This window comes from Somniosus microcephalus, chromosome 9 (assembly GCF_052327205.1).
Source record: "Somniosus microcephalus isolate GS21.2 chromosome 9, FLI_Smic_1.0, whole genome shotgun sequence".
NCBI lineage: Eukaryota > Metazoa > Chordata > Chondrichthyes > Squaliformes > Somniosidae > Somniosus > Somniosus microcephalus.
Genome location: NC_140995.1, coordinates 71,588,997 through 71,603,755, shown reverse-complemented (window position 1 = coordinate 71,603,755; position 14,759 = coordinate 71,588,997). Strand labels below are relative to the sequence as shown.

Sequence of the window (14,759 nt, the reverse complement as noted above, 5' to 3'; positions counted from 1 at the left end):
ATGGGGTTTCTTTTACAATTTGAAACCTGTCGATTAAGCCAGTCGTGGTTTTTGGGGTTTGCTCTTGTTGTCCTTTGGGCCTGCCATCGTCACGTGGTCACAGGGCATGGCGATGGAGTTGTCTGTGCGAAGTATCCTCCTTTTCCTTCGTTAGAGTAAAGTCTTTTGTTGGGTACTTCACCTTGCAGGAATGGTTGTTCTTCTGGTGGTGGTTTGGTCGCCGACGGTTTCGTTGCAGTTGGGGCTCGGTTGGCGGTTTTTACCGTCGATTTGATTTTACTACCCAAGCTTCAAAGGCCAGCTTATAACTAGGCCGTTTGTCCCCCAACGCTTCTTCTTGCTGCCCTTCTCTGCCTATCGGTTTTACCGTTCGTCTCGTCTTGTCTCGTCTGCCCGTTTGCGGCCTGTGTGTCCTGTGCTTGTTCGATTCGGTTCCGTTCTCCTACCCGTGTTTGGTCCCCGGTGTTGTCATTGGCGTCCTCGGTGTCAGGAGTGAGCAAGAGAGTGAGAGACAAGAGGCAAGAGAGAGAAAGCTACCGGTTGGCCTACAATTATACTTGGTTCTTCGCCCTTTATCTGCGTGCCAAATCAGGTCAGTTCTTTGTCTAACTTTTGGTGGGCTCGTTTAAAATTATTACAGTCATTTACTTTAACGACTTCTGGGGCGGTTGTCTCCTTGTTTAATGGCTTCGATATCCTGGCTGTTTGTTATTTATGAAATTTAATCGTCTTTCCTGGCTTGGCAGCTACCTGTGAGCTATTATTGATTATTTATATGAGAAGTTAATGGCCTTAAGATTAGGGCCATCCTGACTTGATCTGTTCCAAGGTGAAGAATGCATATTCTGAGTACCTAGCTGTCTGGCTTTAGAAAAGGACAAAGTCTTTCACAGATCCATGCATGTTAGGTTTCGTTTCAGGATTTGAATGGGCCTGCCTTCTGCAGGGCCTTGCTTTTAAAATCCTGCAAGCCTTGGTCACGAGGTCTCAGAAGCCATTTTGGGAACCCTTTTTAATAACTTGTCCATACAGGGTCCCTTTATCCATAACTTTTGGGGAATGTGGGGAATTTTGAGAACCCTATACTCCCCCTGTTGACACTAAACTCGCTTTAAGTATCATCCTAAAAAGGTGAGCAAAATTTCTGACTCTCCATAGTGAATCTTCCCCTGTAATTACCTGCCTATGATCCCACGACATATGCATTACCCATTCTGCAAAAATGTAGTGTACATAAGCACGCATAGAATAATTACAGTCATTTACACACATCCAAGCATGAAGGGGTCCAACACCCCTGCACCACTTGGTACACATACATCTTTATTAAAACAACACGTCAAAAATCTTTATTGAAAAACAACAAAACACAAAAAAAAACAATCTTTATTCAGAAATACAAAAAAATTCAAACAGGTGTATCTCCCTCCACCTTCACATAATGGTCCTTTGGTTTCGGAATTCTAATATTTTGCCTATTCCCTTGCACTGAGTGCACACTAGGTACAATACTATTCCCAGCTGGCAAACCACGAGGATGTGGGAAGCCAGTCTAATCCACGAAGGGACCTCTATGTTTTCAAAAATGTCCCACCAGGGTGGAACTACAATGTCCAATATCTTAGCCCCTATCTCTGCCATCTTCTGCTCCAGAGTGTAGAAATGTTTCTGTGAGACTATTACTGCTTTGAGTATTTTGGTAAGATGTTCTGGGAGAGGGGGGATTTCGTAGCCGAAATGCGCTACATACTTTTGCAGGTTGGTGAAATTCTCTTCTACAGTGAGGTGAACAGTGGAGGGTTCAGGAATGGGGACAATTCGTTCCTGGGCCACTTGAACTTCTGCCTCGGGTTTAAAGCAGAAACTTCTGTCACTTACTGGACACCAGCTATGCTGTCCATGCTGGTAGTGGGGCGCTCCTGTGGTGGCACAATATGTCCCACCTCCTATATATGCTACCTGTGGGGGAACATGGCCTTGTGCCATTACCTCCATGGTACAGTTTATAGGTTTTGCGCCAGCAGCTTTAAACCCGCACTGTGGTTTTGAATAGGCGTTCAAGTGCTGGGGGCACAGTATTAGGTGTGCTCCCTGGCTCTGGCACCCCGAGAGGTCAGTACCTGTCATAGCATGCTCCCACTTTATGACATAAGGTGGGACCGCTGTGAAACGGATGTGTGCACCCCCTTGAATGACTCTAATGTTCTCTACCCTGTATACCGGCGCGAGTCTGGCTGTCCCACCCATGACCGGCATTCTTACTACTATACCCATGATAGTATGATTTGAACGTCCACAATCTACTGGGACTGGGTAGGCCTCAGAAGCTAGCCGGAGTTGACACGGGCTTAATGCATTCTCAAATGGATGGGGGACTGCGAGGTGCTTGTTGCTGATCCAGGAGGGGACTAAACCCTGTTTTAAATCCTCCAGATTACTGCGGCCCTCGCCCAGCAACCATGCCCCGTACAGCACGCACACCTCATTCTGTGCAGCCTGGTCTGAAGCATTTCTGTCCTCTCTTATGAGAGCATTTACAGTCTTTGCGTGCTTCTCCAGCTCAGCTATAATCTCTTTTAAATGGACTGTCATGGCCTGGTCCTCATGTAACTCTGAGCCTACTATCTTATTTTCATCCATCAATATTTTCCTCAATTGTGTTTTTAGACTGTTTATCTGTGTCTGCAATTCTATGTCATCCAGACTGTTGATGACAGAGGACCCTGTGTTAAACGATGTAAAAACATCATTCAAGGCTCCCCTTCTTTATCTCCTCGCATTACCAAAATACTCATGGTGTGTGGTGTACAGTGCGGTTTTGTCTACGTTGGCAAAATCGAACTCGTAGAATTTCCTAAACATGTCTTTCAACAGAGCCTGGTATAGCTGCTCTGTCTCTTTGGGGCAACACTCAGGTAAGTGTACCTCGGTGAGGTTCAGGATCACGGAAGCTACCGCGTAGTGTACCCCCTGGTACAGTACCTGTTCCGCTGGCACTAGTACCAGCCCATTCCCTGGTCCCTTGGTGGTGGTAGGGCACCCCTCTCTGTGTGTCCTTGCTGCCTGAGTCATGGGCAGGGACTTCCGGGCGCGTGCCACTAGCTCAGTGGCTTTGACTGGGGCTGGGTAACATGGGACTATGCAAGTGTGTAGGTGGGAATCCCATTCCACCCCCTTCCCCTTATCCTGCCATGATGTGGAGAAGATGATAGATATGCCTGTGGGGCAGGCCTTCTGTGACCCCCACATGCAGACATAAATTCCCTGTTCTAACTCCCACCACTTATCCCAGCATACGCTAGTCCCTCCTTGGGTCCCTGTGACCGTCCCTGTGTCATTCCCCATTTGCTCCCGGTCAGCTGTACGGTCCCCCATGTCTGTGCTCAGCTTCCTGAGCCGCCACCACCTTCCCAGGGGAATCTGTCCCCTGCAGGTCAGGCACACGCGTTTCCCCTCAGTGACCCCGACCCGTGAGGCCACAACCTGTACGCCGGGGCAGGGGAGGGAGGCCACCCCGTAGATGAACCCGGTCTGGCTGGAGTACTGGGTGGAGTTGGATCCCAACCACCAGGCCATCTTCCCTCATGGGAATAGATGGCGGGCTTCTCCGCGCCTTGTTCGCTGCTCCCAGCTGTCACAACTGGTGCTTTCTCTCCCGAGCACCCATAGATGTAGGAGTCCTCCACGTCACCTCGCTTTCCAATGCTCATCCCTATCAGGGCGAGTAGGAGTACGCCCCCCTTCATCCTGAAATCCTTTCCTGCAAAGAGACACAAGAGCATATAGCCAGGTCCCGAGGAGATTCTTTGGCTTGGGTGAAGCATAGTTGAGTCTCGCGACCTCGACTTAAATACGAACACTCTTAACAATATTACTATTATTTAAAACTACCCATCACCTCATTTAAACTTAAACTAAACACCCAAATTTAACAATATCACACTTAAAATTCACTTAAAACTATGTACATCCGCCGCCTGTCTCCGGGCGGCCAGCCTAATCCCTGTTCGGGCTGCGGCACACCGCTCCCTTCGGCGTGGCCGCACTGTTCTGTACTTTTGGTCCCTCGCAGCCTGTGGCTGCTGGTTGGGGACCTCTGTCCTTGGACTTACCCCTAACTCGGGAGGCTGTCCCTTTAAAATGGGGAGCTGGTGACCACGGTTTCCTTGGTTGGGGCGTTCGTGGGGACCTTCTGCGGACTTTGGTAGGTGGGGTTTTTCTGGCTGGTGGGCCTTTAACCCGAGCCACTGCCCCCTCTGGTGCGGTCTGTGGGCTTTCCACTGCCGCTGGCTGGGGATCTTCATCCTCAGGCTTTACCTCTCCTGAACCTGGGCTAGGGGCAGGTAACTCTTCACAGCCTGGTGCTACAGGCTGGGGGTCCTCGCCCTCAGGTCCCAATACTGGGTCCGGGCGGGGTCTTCGCCCTCAGGTCCCTCCTCCTCGAAACCTGGGTCAGGGGCGGGGTCTTCGCCCTCAGGTCCCTCCTCCTCGAAACCTGGGTCAGGGGCGGGGTCTTCGCCCTCAGGTCCCTCCTCCTCTAAACCTGGGTCAGGGGTGGGGTCTTCGCCCTCAGGTCCCTTCTCCTCTAAACTTGGGTTAGGGGCGGGGTCTTCACCCTCGGGTCCCTCCTCCTCTAAACTTGGGTCAGGGTGGAGCCTTCGCCCTCAGGTCCCTCCTCCTCTAAACCTTGCCCCAACTGGCTGTTCCCTTTTCTCGGGCTTAAACAATTTGCATTGGTTAATGTAACTCGCAGCCTGCCTTAAAGTCTCGTCCGCTGCCCTGAACGGGCCTTCTATGGACTCCCCATTCTTCCTCCTTACTGGGACAGCCTTAAGGACGGGATCTTGGGCTTGGACCTACTTTAAGTCCGGGGCCAAAACTACCCCGTGTGCCTCCCTTGTCCCAGATTGCGGCCACCGAACCTGTCCGATAGGGGTCCCAAGACTCTCCTTCCCTAGCCCTCTGCTTGGCTACCTCATTGGTCTTTTGGTTATCCTCCCACGTGGTATGGAGGGATACTAAATCTATGGCCAAAGGTGTGGACCTTTCCCCAGCCTGCTCGTTCCCTGTGAACCCCATTAGGCTAAATGGGACCTTGTTAGACCTGGGTGAATTGGTCGGGTCTTCCGAATGGATCACCGTGATGGAAGCTCCAATGTCCACCGAAAATCTCCCCTGCACCGTCTTCACCCACATCTTAACACAGGGCCTGCTCCCCTCATCGTTTTCAAGGGGACACAGGTCGACCGGCTGCGCTGGCTCTAGTCAGGGCTGTGGGTTGGATGGGGCTGATGGGGTCAGAGCACCAGTAGCGGCTGCTACTCTCCCGTGGCCAGTCAATAAGGACCACATGGTGTCCAAAAATGACTCGACCGTGGCGGGAGGGATTCCTGCCGCTGCCTTTTCACAGAAATCACAGAATCACAGAAACCACACAGTGCAGATAGAGGCCATTTCGGCCCATCGAGCCTGCACCGACACATATCCCACCCGATCCCCGTTATCCCTACACCAACACATATCCCACCCTATCCCCGTAACCCCATGTATTTAATCCCGCTAACACTAAGGGTCAATTTATCATAGCCAATCAACCTAACCCGCACATCTTTGGACTGTGGGAGGAAACCGGAGCACCCGGAGTAAACCCACGCAAACACGGGGAGAATGTGCAAACTCCACACAGACAGTCGCCCGAGGCCGGATTCGAACCCGGGTCCCTGGCGCTGTGAGGCAACAGTGCTAACCACTATGCCACCGTGCTGGGGCTGGGGCTGTGGAATTCTTCCCCTTGTTATTTTTCCAAGGGTTTTTGCACTCCTTCCTCCAGTGACCATCCTTCCCACACTCGTAACAATTGAGCTTTGTGCTAGAAGGGTTATTCCCTTCCTACCCTGTCCGGGTTTTACGTCATGCACCGTCCCCTTAGGTGGGTGTGCATCGGTTCTCCTACCGTTTTTATAGGCTAGGGTCAACTGTCTGATCACCGTAAGTTCGGTGGTCAGGGGATTCTTAGGGTCGAACCAGACTTCCGCCTTGGCCCAGACCTGTGGCAAACTGTTTGCCACCAGGCAACGGAACCAGTGGGCCAGCTGATCCCGGTTCAGGAATGCCCAATTAGGTGCCCCAGGACAGGTGCTCCTATATACCGGCCATAACCTGTCCGCGAAAGCCTGCGGGGTTTCCCCTGCGAGCTGCACTGTCTTCTCCACATGGGAGAACTTCATCCCTGAGCTCCTCATACCTGCTCTGCTCCCTCTTACACTCATCAAAGAGGGACTGGAGGAGCTTACTCTCCAAAGAGAACAGCAGCATTTTGGCTTGCTCAGCGTCATCGCACTCGTTGACGCTGGCTGCCTGTTCCACTTCCCTGAAGTGGACTGAGGGGTCCCCTTTTTCAGAGAGCTTTGGGATATGGCTCACCATAGCCCTAAGCTGTTGGGTGCTGTAGGGTAATACGAACTGGTTTTGGAGGGGTCCCTCGTCCTCGCCATTAATGGGTGGGCCGAACCTCCGATACCAGGCTGGGCACATCGGCCCAGGCTCCAGCCTCTCTTGTGGGGGTTGTTCCACCTCCGTGTCGACCCCTAACCTCACCCCCCCTTGCTGCCAGACCTCGCTAAAGCCTGGTGCTACGGGTGGTGGTCGTGGGACCTCCTGTTCCTCAACCGGGTCGTCCCTTGGTACTACCAGTGATGTCTGAACTGTTCTCCCCTCGTTCCCTATAAAATCCGCCTGGCCTGCCTTCGGGCTTATGAGGCACACCATACCCTTTGCCTTCCTTAGGGCCAGGCTCAGATTCTCTATTTGTTCCTTGCAGGGGCCATGATCTGCATCTTCAAACCCCTGTTCGCTCGCAAACTTATAAGCTGCCTTTACCTCTTTTACTTTCTCCTCCTGCTCTCTTACTTGTCTTGCTAGGCGGGCGTTCACTACCCTTGGCTTCGGTGACCTGGCACTGTAGGTATTCCAACCTGGCCTTATGTTCTCCCATTAATTGTACCCTTTCCTGATTCAGGGCCTGCAATGCTACCAGTAACTTCTCCCCTGCTAGAGCCTTGTCCTGGATCTCCAGGGCATACTCCTTTATCTCAGCTGCCTGTGCTACAACGAGCCTGTCCAAAAGCTGGACCTGCTTTTTGAAACACATCAGCCAGACTGCCTTCTCTAGGGATTTCTTGTGCTCCTTCCCTTCTGTCCACTTGGCTGCAGCATCTACCGGATGCCCAGCCTTTAACAGATTGGTGATCCACTTCTTTGTGATATTCACCTTACTAAACACATAATCAGAAATCCTCTCCTCCATCATGGTTTCCTCTTCCGAACCATTGCCTACTGTATCGCACCCCTGTTGCCGGAGTCCTGCCGCGGTCGCCATTTCTGTAGGGGGTGGCGTGTGCCCAGTCAGCTCTGCCCCTGACTGTCTCTGAGCGGTTCAAATTGCTCCCACACCCCTGGGTTCTAGACACCGGACTTAGGTACAGGTGGCGATACAGAAAATCGAGTAGACAAGTGGTTTGGTGCAAGAAAACTGCAATTTTTATTAAAGGCACAATAAAACACAATACTGAGAATTACTGGAATAATTACAGGCATATAAAATTACACTGGGAATGGGGAACACACGGCACATCGAGGGAAACAAATACATTAAAATCCCCTTATCCTTATCCCACCCCCAATACCTAACTAGATTAAGCTACGAGGGGCCAGGAATTCATGCTCACCAATGGGGTTTCTTTTACGATTCGAAACCTGTCGATTAAGCCAGTCGTGGTTTTTGGGGTTCAATCTTGTTGTCCTTTCGGCCTGCCGTTGTCACGTGGTCACAGGGCGCGGCGATGGAGCTGTCTGTGCGAAGTACCCTCCTTTTCCTTTGTTAGAGTAAAGTCTTTTCTTGGGTACTTCACCTTGCAGGAATGTTTGTTCTTCTGGTGGTGGTTTGGTCGCCGACGGTTTTGTTGCGGTTGGGGCTCAGTTGGCGGTTTTTACCGTCGATTTGATTTTACTACCCAAGCTTCAAAGGCCAGCTTATAACTAGGCCGTTTGTCCCCCAACGCTTCTTCTTGCTGCCCTTCTCTGCCTATCAGTTTTACCGTTTGTCTCGTCTCATCTCATCTGCCCGTTTGTGGCCTGTGTGTCCTGTGCTTGTTCGATTCGGTTCGGTTCCGTTCTCCTCCCCATGTTTGGCCCCCGGTCTTGTAATGGGCGTCCTCGGTGTCGGAAGCAAGCAAGAGAGCGAGAGGCAAGAGGCAAGAGCGAGAGAGCTACCGGTTGGCCTACAATTATACCCGGTTCTTCACCCCTTATCTGCGCGCCAAATCAGGTCAGTTCTTTGTCTAACGTTTGGCGGGCTCGTTTAAAATGATTACAGTCATTTACTTTAACGACTACTGGGGCAGTTGTCTCCTTGTTTAATGGCTTCGATATCCTGGCTGTTTGTTATTTATGAAATTTAATCGTCTTTCCTGGCTTGGCAGCTACCTGTGAGCTGTTATCGATTATTTATGCGAGAAGTTAATGGCCTTAAGATTAGGGCCATCCTGACTTGATCTGTTCCAAGGTGAAGAATGCATATTCTGTGTTTACTTAGCTGTCTGGCTTTAGAAAAGGACAAAGTCTTTCACAGATCCATGCATGTTAGGTTTCGTTTCAGGATTTGAATGGGCCTGCCTTCTGCAGGGCCTTGCTTTTAAAATCCTGCAAGCCTTGGTCACGAAGTCTCAGAAGCCATTTTGGGTACCCTTTTTAATAACTTGTCCATACAGGGTCCCTTTAGCCATAACTTTTGGGGAATGTGGGGAATTTTGAGAACCCTACACTATATTCAGCTTTTAGGACCTCATCCCATTTTTTACCTATGTCGTTGGTACCTATATGCACCATGACAACTGGCTGTTCACCCTCCCCTTCCAAAATGCTCTGCAGCCGCTCTGAGACATCCTTGACCCTTGCACCAGGGAGGCAACATACCATCCTGGAGTCTCATTTGTGGCCGCAGAAACACCTATCTATTCCCCTTACAATAGAATCCCCCACTACGATAGCTCTCGCCTTCTTTTTCCTCCAATCCTGTGCAGCAGAACCACCCATAGTGCCAGGAAGTTGGCTGCTGCTGCCTTCTCCTGATAAGCCATCCTACCCAACAATATCCAAAGCGGTATATCTGTTTGAGAGGGGGATGGTCACAGGGTACACCTGCACTACCTGCCTGCGCCTACTACTCTGCCTGGTGGTCACCCATTCCCTTCCTGCCTGTGCAGCCTTTACCTGTGATGTGACCAACTCATTAAATGTGCTTTCCACGATGTCTTCAGCATCGTGAATGCTCCAGTGTGTATCCATTCACAGCTCTAGCGCCACAATGCGGTCTGCCAGTAGCTGCAGCTGGATACACTTCCCGCACACATGGTCATCAGGGACACAGGAGGAGCATACCACGGCGCCAAGCTGTACTGCCATGACTTACCCTTTAATTAATTCAAATTAAATTAAGTCAAATCAATCCCACCATTACACTATAATTAAATGATATACTCAAGGGCCCTTGTTTACTAGCAGTCCCCGCTACACAACAGAGACTTTAGAAACTATAAACCACAAAATTTAAATTTGGAAAAAAGCGAGAGAGAAAAACTCACCAACCAATCACTTACCTGCTTTCTGGTGATGTCACACTTCAATTACTTTTTACTTCTCTCTCTCCTCTCACAGGTCCGCCTCTCCCGCTCTCGGAGCTCAGTTTAAATCAGCCTCTCCTGCCTCTCCTCTCACAGGTCCACCTCTCCCGCTCTCGGAGCTCGGTTTAAATCAGCCTCCCCCGCCTCTCCTCTTGCAGGTCCGCCTCTCCCGCCCTCGGAGCTCAGTTTGGGTCTGCCTCTCCTGCCTCTCCTCTCACAGGTCCGCCACTCCCTCTCGGAGCTCGGTTTTAAATCAGCCTCTCCCGCTTCTCCTCTTGCAGGTTCGTCTCTCCCGCTCTCGGAGCTCGGTTTAAATCAGCCTCTCCCACCTCTCCTCTTACAGGTCCGCCTCTCCCGCTCTTGGAGCTCAGTTTAAATCAGCCTCTCCCACCTCTCCTCTCACAGTTCCGCCTCTCCCACTCCCGGAGTTTGGTTTAAATCAGCCTCTTCTGCCTCTCCTCTCGCAGGTCCGCCTCTCCTGCTCTCGGAGCTTGGTTTAAATCAGCCTCTCCCGCCTCTCCTCTCGCAGGTCCGCCTCTCCCGCTCTCGGAGCTCGATTTAAAGCAGCCTCTCCCGCCTCTCCTCTCACAGGTCCGCCTCTCCCGCTCTCGAAGCTCGGTTTAAATCAGCCTCTCCCGCCTCTCCTCTCGCAGGTCCGCCTCTCCCGCTCTTGGAGCTCGGTTTAGGTCTGCCTCTCCTGCTTCTCCTCTCGCAGGTCCGCCTCTCTCGCTCTCGGAGCTCAGTTTAAATCAGCCTCTCCCACCTCTCCTCTCGCAGGTCCGCCTCTCCCGCTCTTGGAGCTCGGTTTCAATCAGTCTCTCCTGCCTCTCCTCGTAGATATCCACGTAGATGTGTAAAAATCTCTACACACGTTCTACAAATGGTTTCTCCCCAGTGTATGTTCTCTGATGTTGCCTCAAATTGCTACAAGTCCTGTATCACTTTGTACATATGCAAAGTATTCCATACAGAAACACCATTCATAATCAGGGAATGGTGCTGATAGCTAAGGATGGAGCTGAAAGAGACTGAGGAATCTTAGTAGACTCAACATTTAGTATGTCCAAAGACTGCACTGCAGCAATCAAAAAAGCCAATTGAATGTTGAATTACATAGCCAAAATAGTACAATATATGTTAGAGGAGGTCACGATCTTCTCTCCCTCCCAGCAATCCTTCGGTGGCTGGCCCCAATCCTCCAGTGTCTGGCCACCACCTTCTCTCCCCTGTAGGATTTCGCAATAATTTCAAAATTTCCTACAGTTCTGAAGATTAATTTTGATTAAAGAATACCTGGGTAATATACCTTTAAAAATCCAGGGGGATCAAAATGGCCACCAGACCGCATGGCAAAAGTCAAAGGACTTGAAAAGGCAGCTTGTGTGTGTGTCTGTGAAAAAGGTGAAGATCAAAGATGGCTGACCAGACTGCCAATCAAAGGCAGTTCAGGGAGTTTCCCCTCCCTGCAGAGACAATCGATGTGTTTACAGAAATTGCTACACAAAGGATTAACCACTTGAGACTGGTTTCAGTCTGACCACAAGGACAATGACTTTCTGTTTACAATACCTGCAAGGCTATTTACTCAAGCAATCAAGGAAATAGCTTTATTCGGTGGCCCATCACAGACAATGAAGACACATTCAAACCACTGCAGCTTTATTCGAAAGCCCATTCACAGACAATGATTGACACATTTAAACTGAGAAAAGGAACAGTTTAAACGAATGGGTAATTCATCCAAACCCATCCTGGACAATGGGGCAGCTTGGATCCCTTTTGTTTTAGCCCAGATACATCCGGATCTGGGCGGGAACACTTCGGTCCCAAATTGAGGTATAAAAGATAGCTTCTCAGAAGCCATCTCTCTCTCTGTGGCTTCACCTCCGTGCTCTCTACAACGTGGGAGTCTGCCTGAAGAAGTGGAACACCAGCAGTTTACTTTTAAAATACTGGGGTGTTTTTACTTTGGGGCAGTGAAGATCAAAGATCGCAGGGCACGGAGGAGGCATTTTCATTGGTGAGCATATATTTTTCTGGCCTTTTACAAGGCAACTTAGAATAGGTATAGGGGTGGGAATTAAGTGGGAATTTTGTTAGAACTGTGATTTTAGTCGATCTTCCCTCGTTGTGTCTGTTCTCTCCTCCCCTATTTAAGTAACAGTGTTTCACTAGCAGATAAGGCTGTAGTGAACACTGAAAGTAGCTGTACTAAAGTGCTGTTTTAAGTAAAAGGTGCTGTAGTGAGCAAGCTGTTTCTGTATTTAAAACTGTATTAATAAAGGAGTGTTGCACTGAGCAGAGAAGTGCTTCAGTGGACACTGAGTGGCTGTATTTAAAAGTGCTGTATTTTAATAAAGGAGTGTTGCACTGAGTAGAGAAGTGCTCCAGTAAACACTGAATTCTGTATTGTTTCTATATTTAAAACTGTATTAAAAAAGGGGTGTTGCACCTAGCAGAGAAGTGCTGTGGTAAACACTGTGTAGCTGTATTTAAAAGTGCAGCATTTAAATAAAGGAGTGTTGCACTGAGCAGAGAAGTGCTCCAGTGGACACTGAGTGGCTGTATTTAAAAGTGCTGTATTTAAAAGGGAGTGTTGCACTGAGCAAAAAGCGCTCTAGTGGACACTAAGTGTACTGCGTTAAGCAAAAGTGCTGTACCAGGCATAGCTGTGCTGTATCGATTTTTAAGTTGTTTCTTTCTTTTTGTTTCAATAAATGCTGATCTGTTTTGCACCCAAACCATGAGTCACGTTTTTCTGTCCACATCGCTACCGAATAAGTCCGGCGGTCAGAACCAGGAATAAGGGAGCGCTTTGAAACCGCACGGGGGTCCCTGGAGCAGCTCAGAGGCTTCTGACTGGCCAGAGACAATAATCCCAACCCCGCTAGCGTGTGCTAATTCCTTACAAAATGGCGACCGTGGCAGGACCGTCGGCAACAGTGTGCGATGTGGCAGACAATGGTTTGAGTCTGGCGAGAGCAGCAGTTATTGGGTTTCTTTTTATCCCACTGGTTTGTTTGTGGTTAGGTTCCCGCAGGCTTGGGGAGGTTACCTGCAGGCTTAGGGAAGCCAGAGCAGAGAGTTGGGATAGGGAAAAGGAGGTTGAGGAATACCAGGCCAAGATAGAGCGCCTGGTGGTCCAGTTTAGTGAGGGCAAAAGCCACACGAGGCACGAGTCAGAGTACCTGAAGTGCCTAGTTGCAGAGGCCAAGAGCAATGAGATGAGGGCGCGGGAGGAGAACGCTCGCCTCATACAAGAATTAAAAGAGCAGGAGGAAAAGGTTAGGGAAGTAAAGGCAGCATATAAGCTGGCCTGCGAGCAAGGGTTTGAGGAAGCAGATCATGGCCCCTGTAGAGCAGAGATAGAAAGCCTGAAGATGGCTTTAAGGAGGACCAAGGGGATGATATGTCTGATCAGCCCGAAGGCAGGTCTGAGCTTTCAGGAGCTCTGGCAGCAAAGTGGGGTGGAGGATGAGGTGGTAGAGAAAGGAATTTCTCCCCCCCTGGGTCGAGTCACTATTGGAGGCAGTGCGGTCTCTTCTGACTGGCCAGGGGAGCATAGTGACCCCGTCTGCCCCATCCCACTCCCCGCAATGGCTAGAGCCAGCACAGCCTGTTGACCTGTGTCCCCGTGAAAATGCTGAGCAGGCCCTATGTTGGGATGGGGGTGAAGATGGTGCAGGGGAGATATTTGGTGGAGACTGGAGCCTCCAGCACGGTGGTCCACTCAGAGGACCTGACCAATTCACACCGGTCTAACGGGGTCCCATCTAGCTTAATGGGACCCACAGGGAAACAGGCAGCTGGGAGTGAACCTGAGACTAGAAATCCCCAGCCCACAGCAGGTACAAGTTCACAGGCTGCACAGGCAGGCGCTGTGGCTTGTGTCAGGGGAGGAGCTATTCATGATTTTGAACAGGGTTACTGGCAGGCAGCCAGATATATCAAACAATGCAGGTTGTTTAAGCAGGGGGCAGGGGAACAGGCAGCTGGGATTGTAGAAGCTCCCCAGCACTTGGCCCGAGCGATTCCCCCTCTTTTGTGGGACTCAGGGGAGGAGCCTGAACCAGGTTTTAGACCTGAAGGGGAAGGCGCTCAGCCACCGGCAGCTGGTGGCGAGGGATTGCCCGTCCCCAGCCCAGGTTTGGGAAGGGAGGGACCCGAAGGAGGAGGTCCCCAGCCAGCAGGGAGCGTGACCCGAGCTGAGGGTCTGCTCGCCAGGGTAGCCCCACCGGCGACACTTCCTAGGAGATCTCTTTGGGTACCCCAGCCCAAGAAAGTATGGTCACTCACTTTCCAATGGAGTAGGGCGGTCTCCCGAGTCGGGAAGAGGCCAAAAGGCAGAGGTCCCCAACCAGCAGCCATAAGCTGCGAGGAACTAGAAGCTGGAATCAGTCCAGCCATGCTGCAGGGAGCAGCCCGGAGACGGGCGGCGCTTGTATATAGTTTTGGTCAAGTAATATGTGATTAAAGAATTAAGGTAGAATGTGTTATTAAGGTAAAACGTGTTAATTTTTGTTTTTATATTGAAATGAATATTAGTGTATAAGTTTTGAGTGTGGTACCGTTCCAGAATTGTATTGTGGATCAAGGTCGCGGGACCTGATTACACCGCCCCGCCCCCCCCGCCGAGCCAGGGGACCTGCCGAGATGTTTCTTCTTTTGTCTTTTTCAGAGTTCCAGAAAGCACAGGGGACCAGCGTGTCGTGGGATTCAAGAGAGGAAGCACCCCTAGTCCATGAAGGAAGGGGTCTGCAGGAAACAGATGCCCACAACATTTAAAACTGCTGCTGGAAATACAATTTAAGACTAAGGCCTAGAAATTCAGTTGGCTGCGCCAGCCGTTAGCACCTTAGGAGGAGTAGATCTCGAGCGCTAGGCGCTTAGCGCCCGGGCGCAGCGCGATCTGCGCCTCGCCCCAACTTCAGTAGACATTTAGCGCCGGCGCAAAGTCTTTGCGCGCGCTCAGCTGCGCGCGCAGATCATGACGTCATTTCCTCGTGCAACGCCCTTTGTGCGCCCCAAACCGGAACTTCAGTCGCGCCGCCCCATTGTGCGCCTGGCGGCCCTAACGAC

At 50.8% G+C, this 14,759-nt stretch overlaps 1 protein-coding gene across 1 annotated transcript in view; it reads left to right on the top strand.

Moving 5' to 3' along the window:
• The window catches only part of LOC147112473 (uncharacterized), a gene marked incomplete at its 5' end in the record, with an annotated part of 87,134 nt that extends 72,709 nt beyond the window's left edge, over nucleotides 1-14,425 (top strand). Inside the window, 1 exon segment of the mRNA XM_085998183.1 lies at nucleotides 14,359-14,425. Within this exon segment, the coding sequence (XP_085854309.1) occupies nucleotides 14,359-14,425 (67 nt within the window).
• Nucleotides 14,426-14,759: the final 334 nt, after the last annotated feature.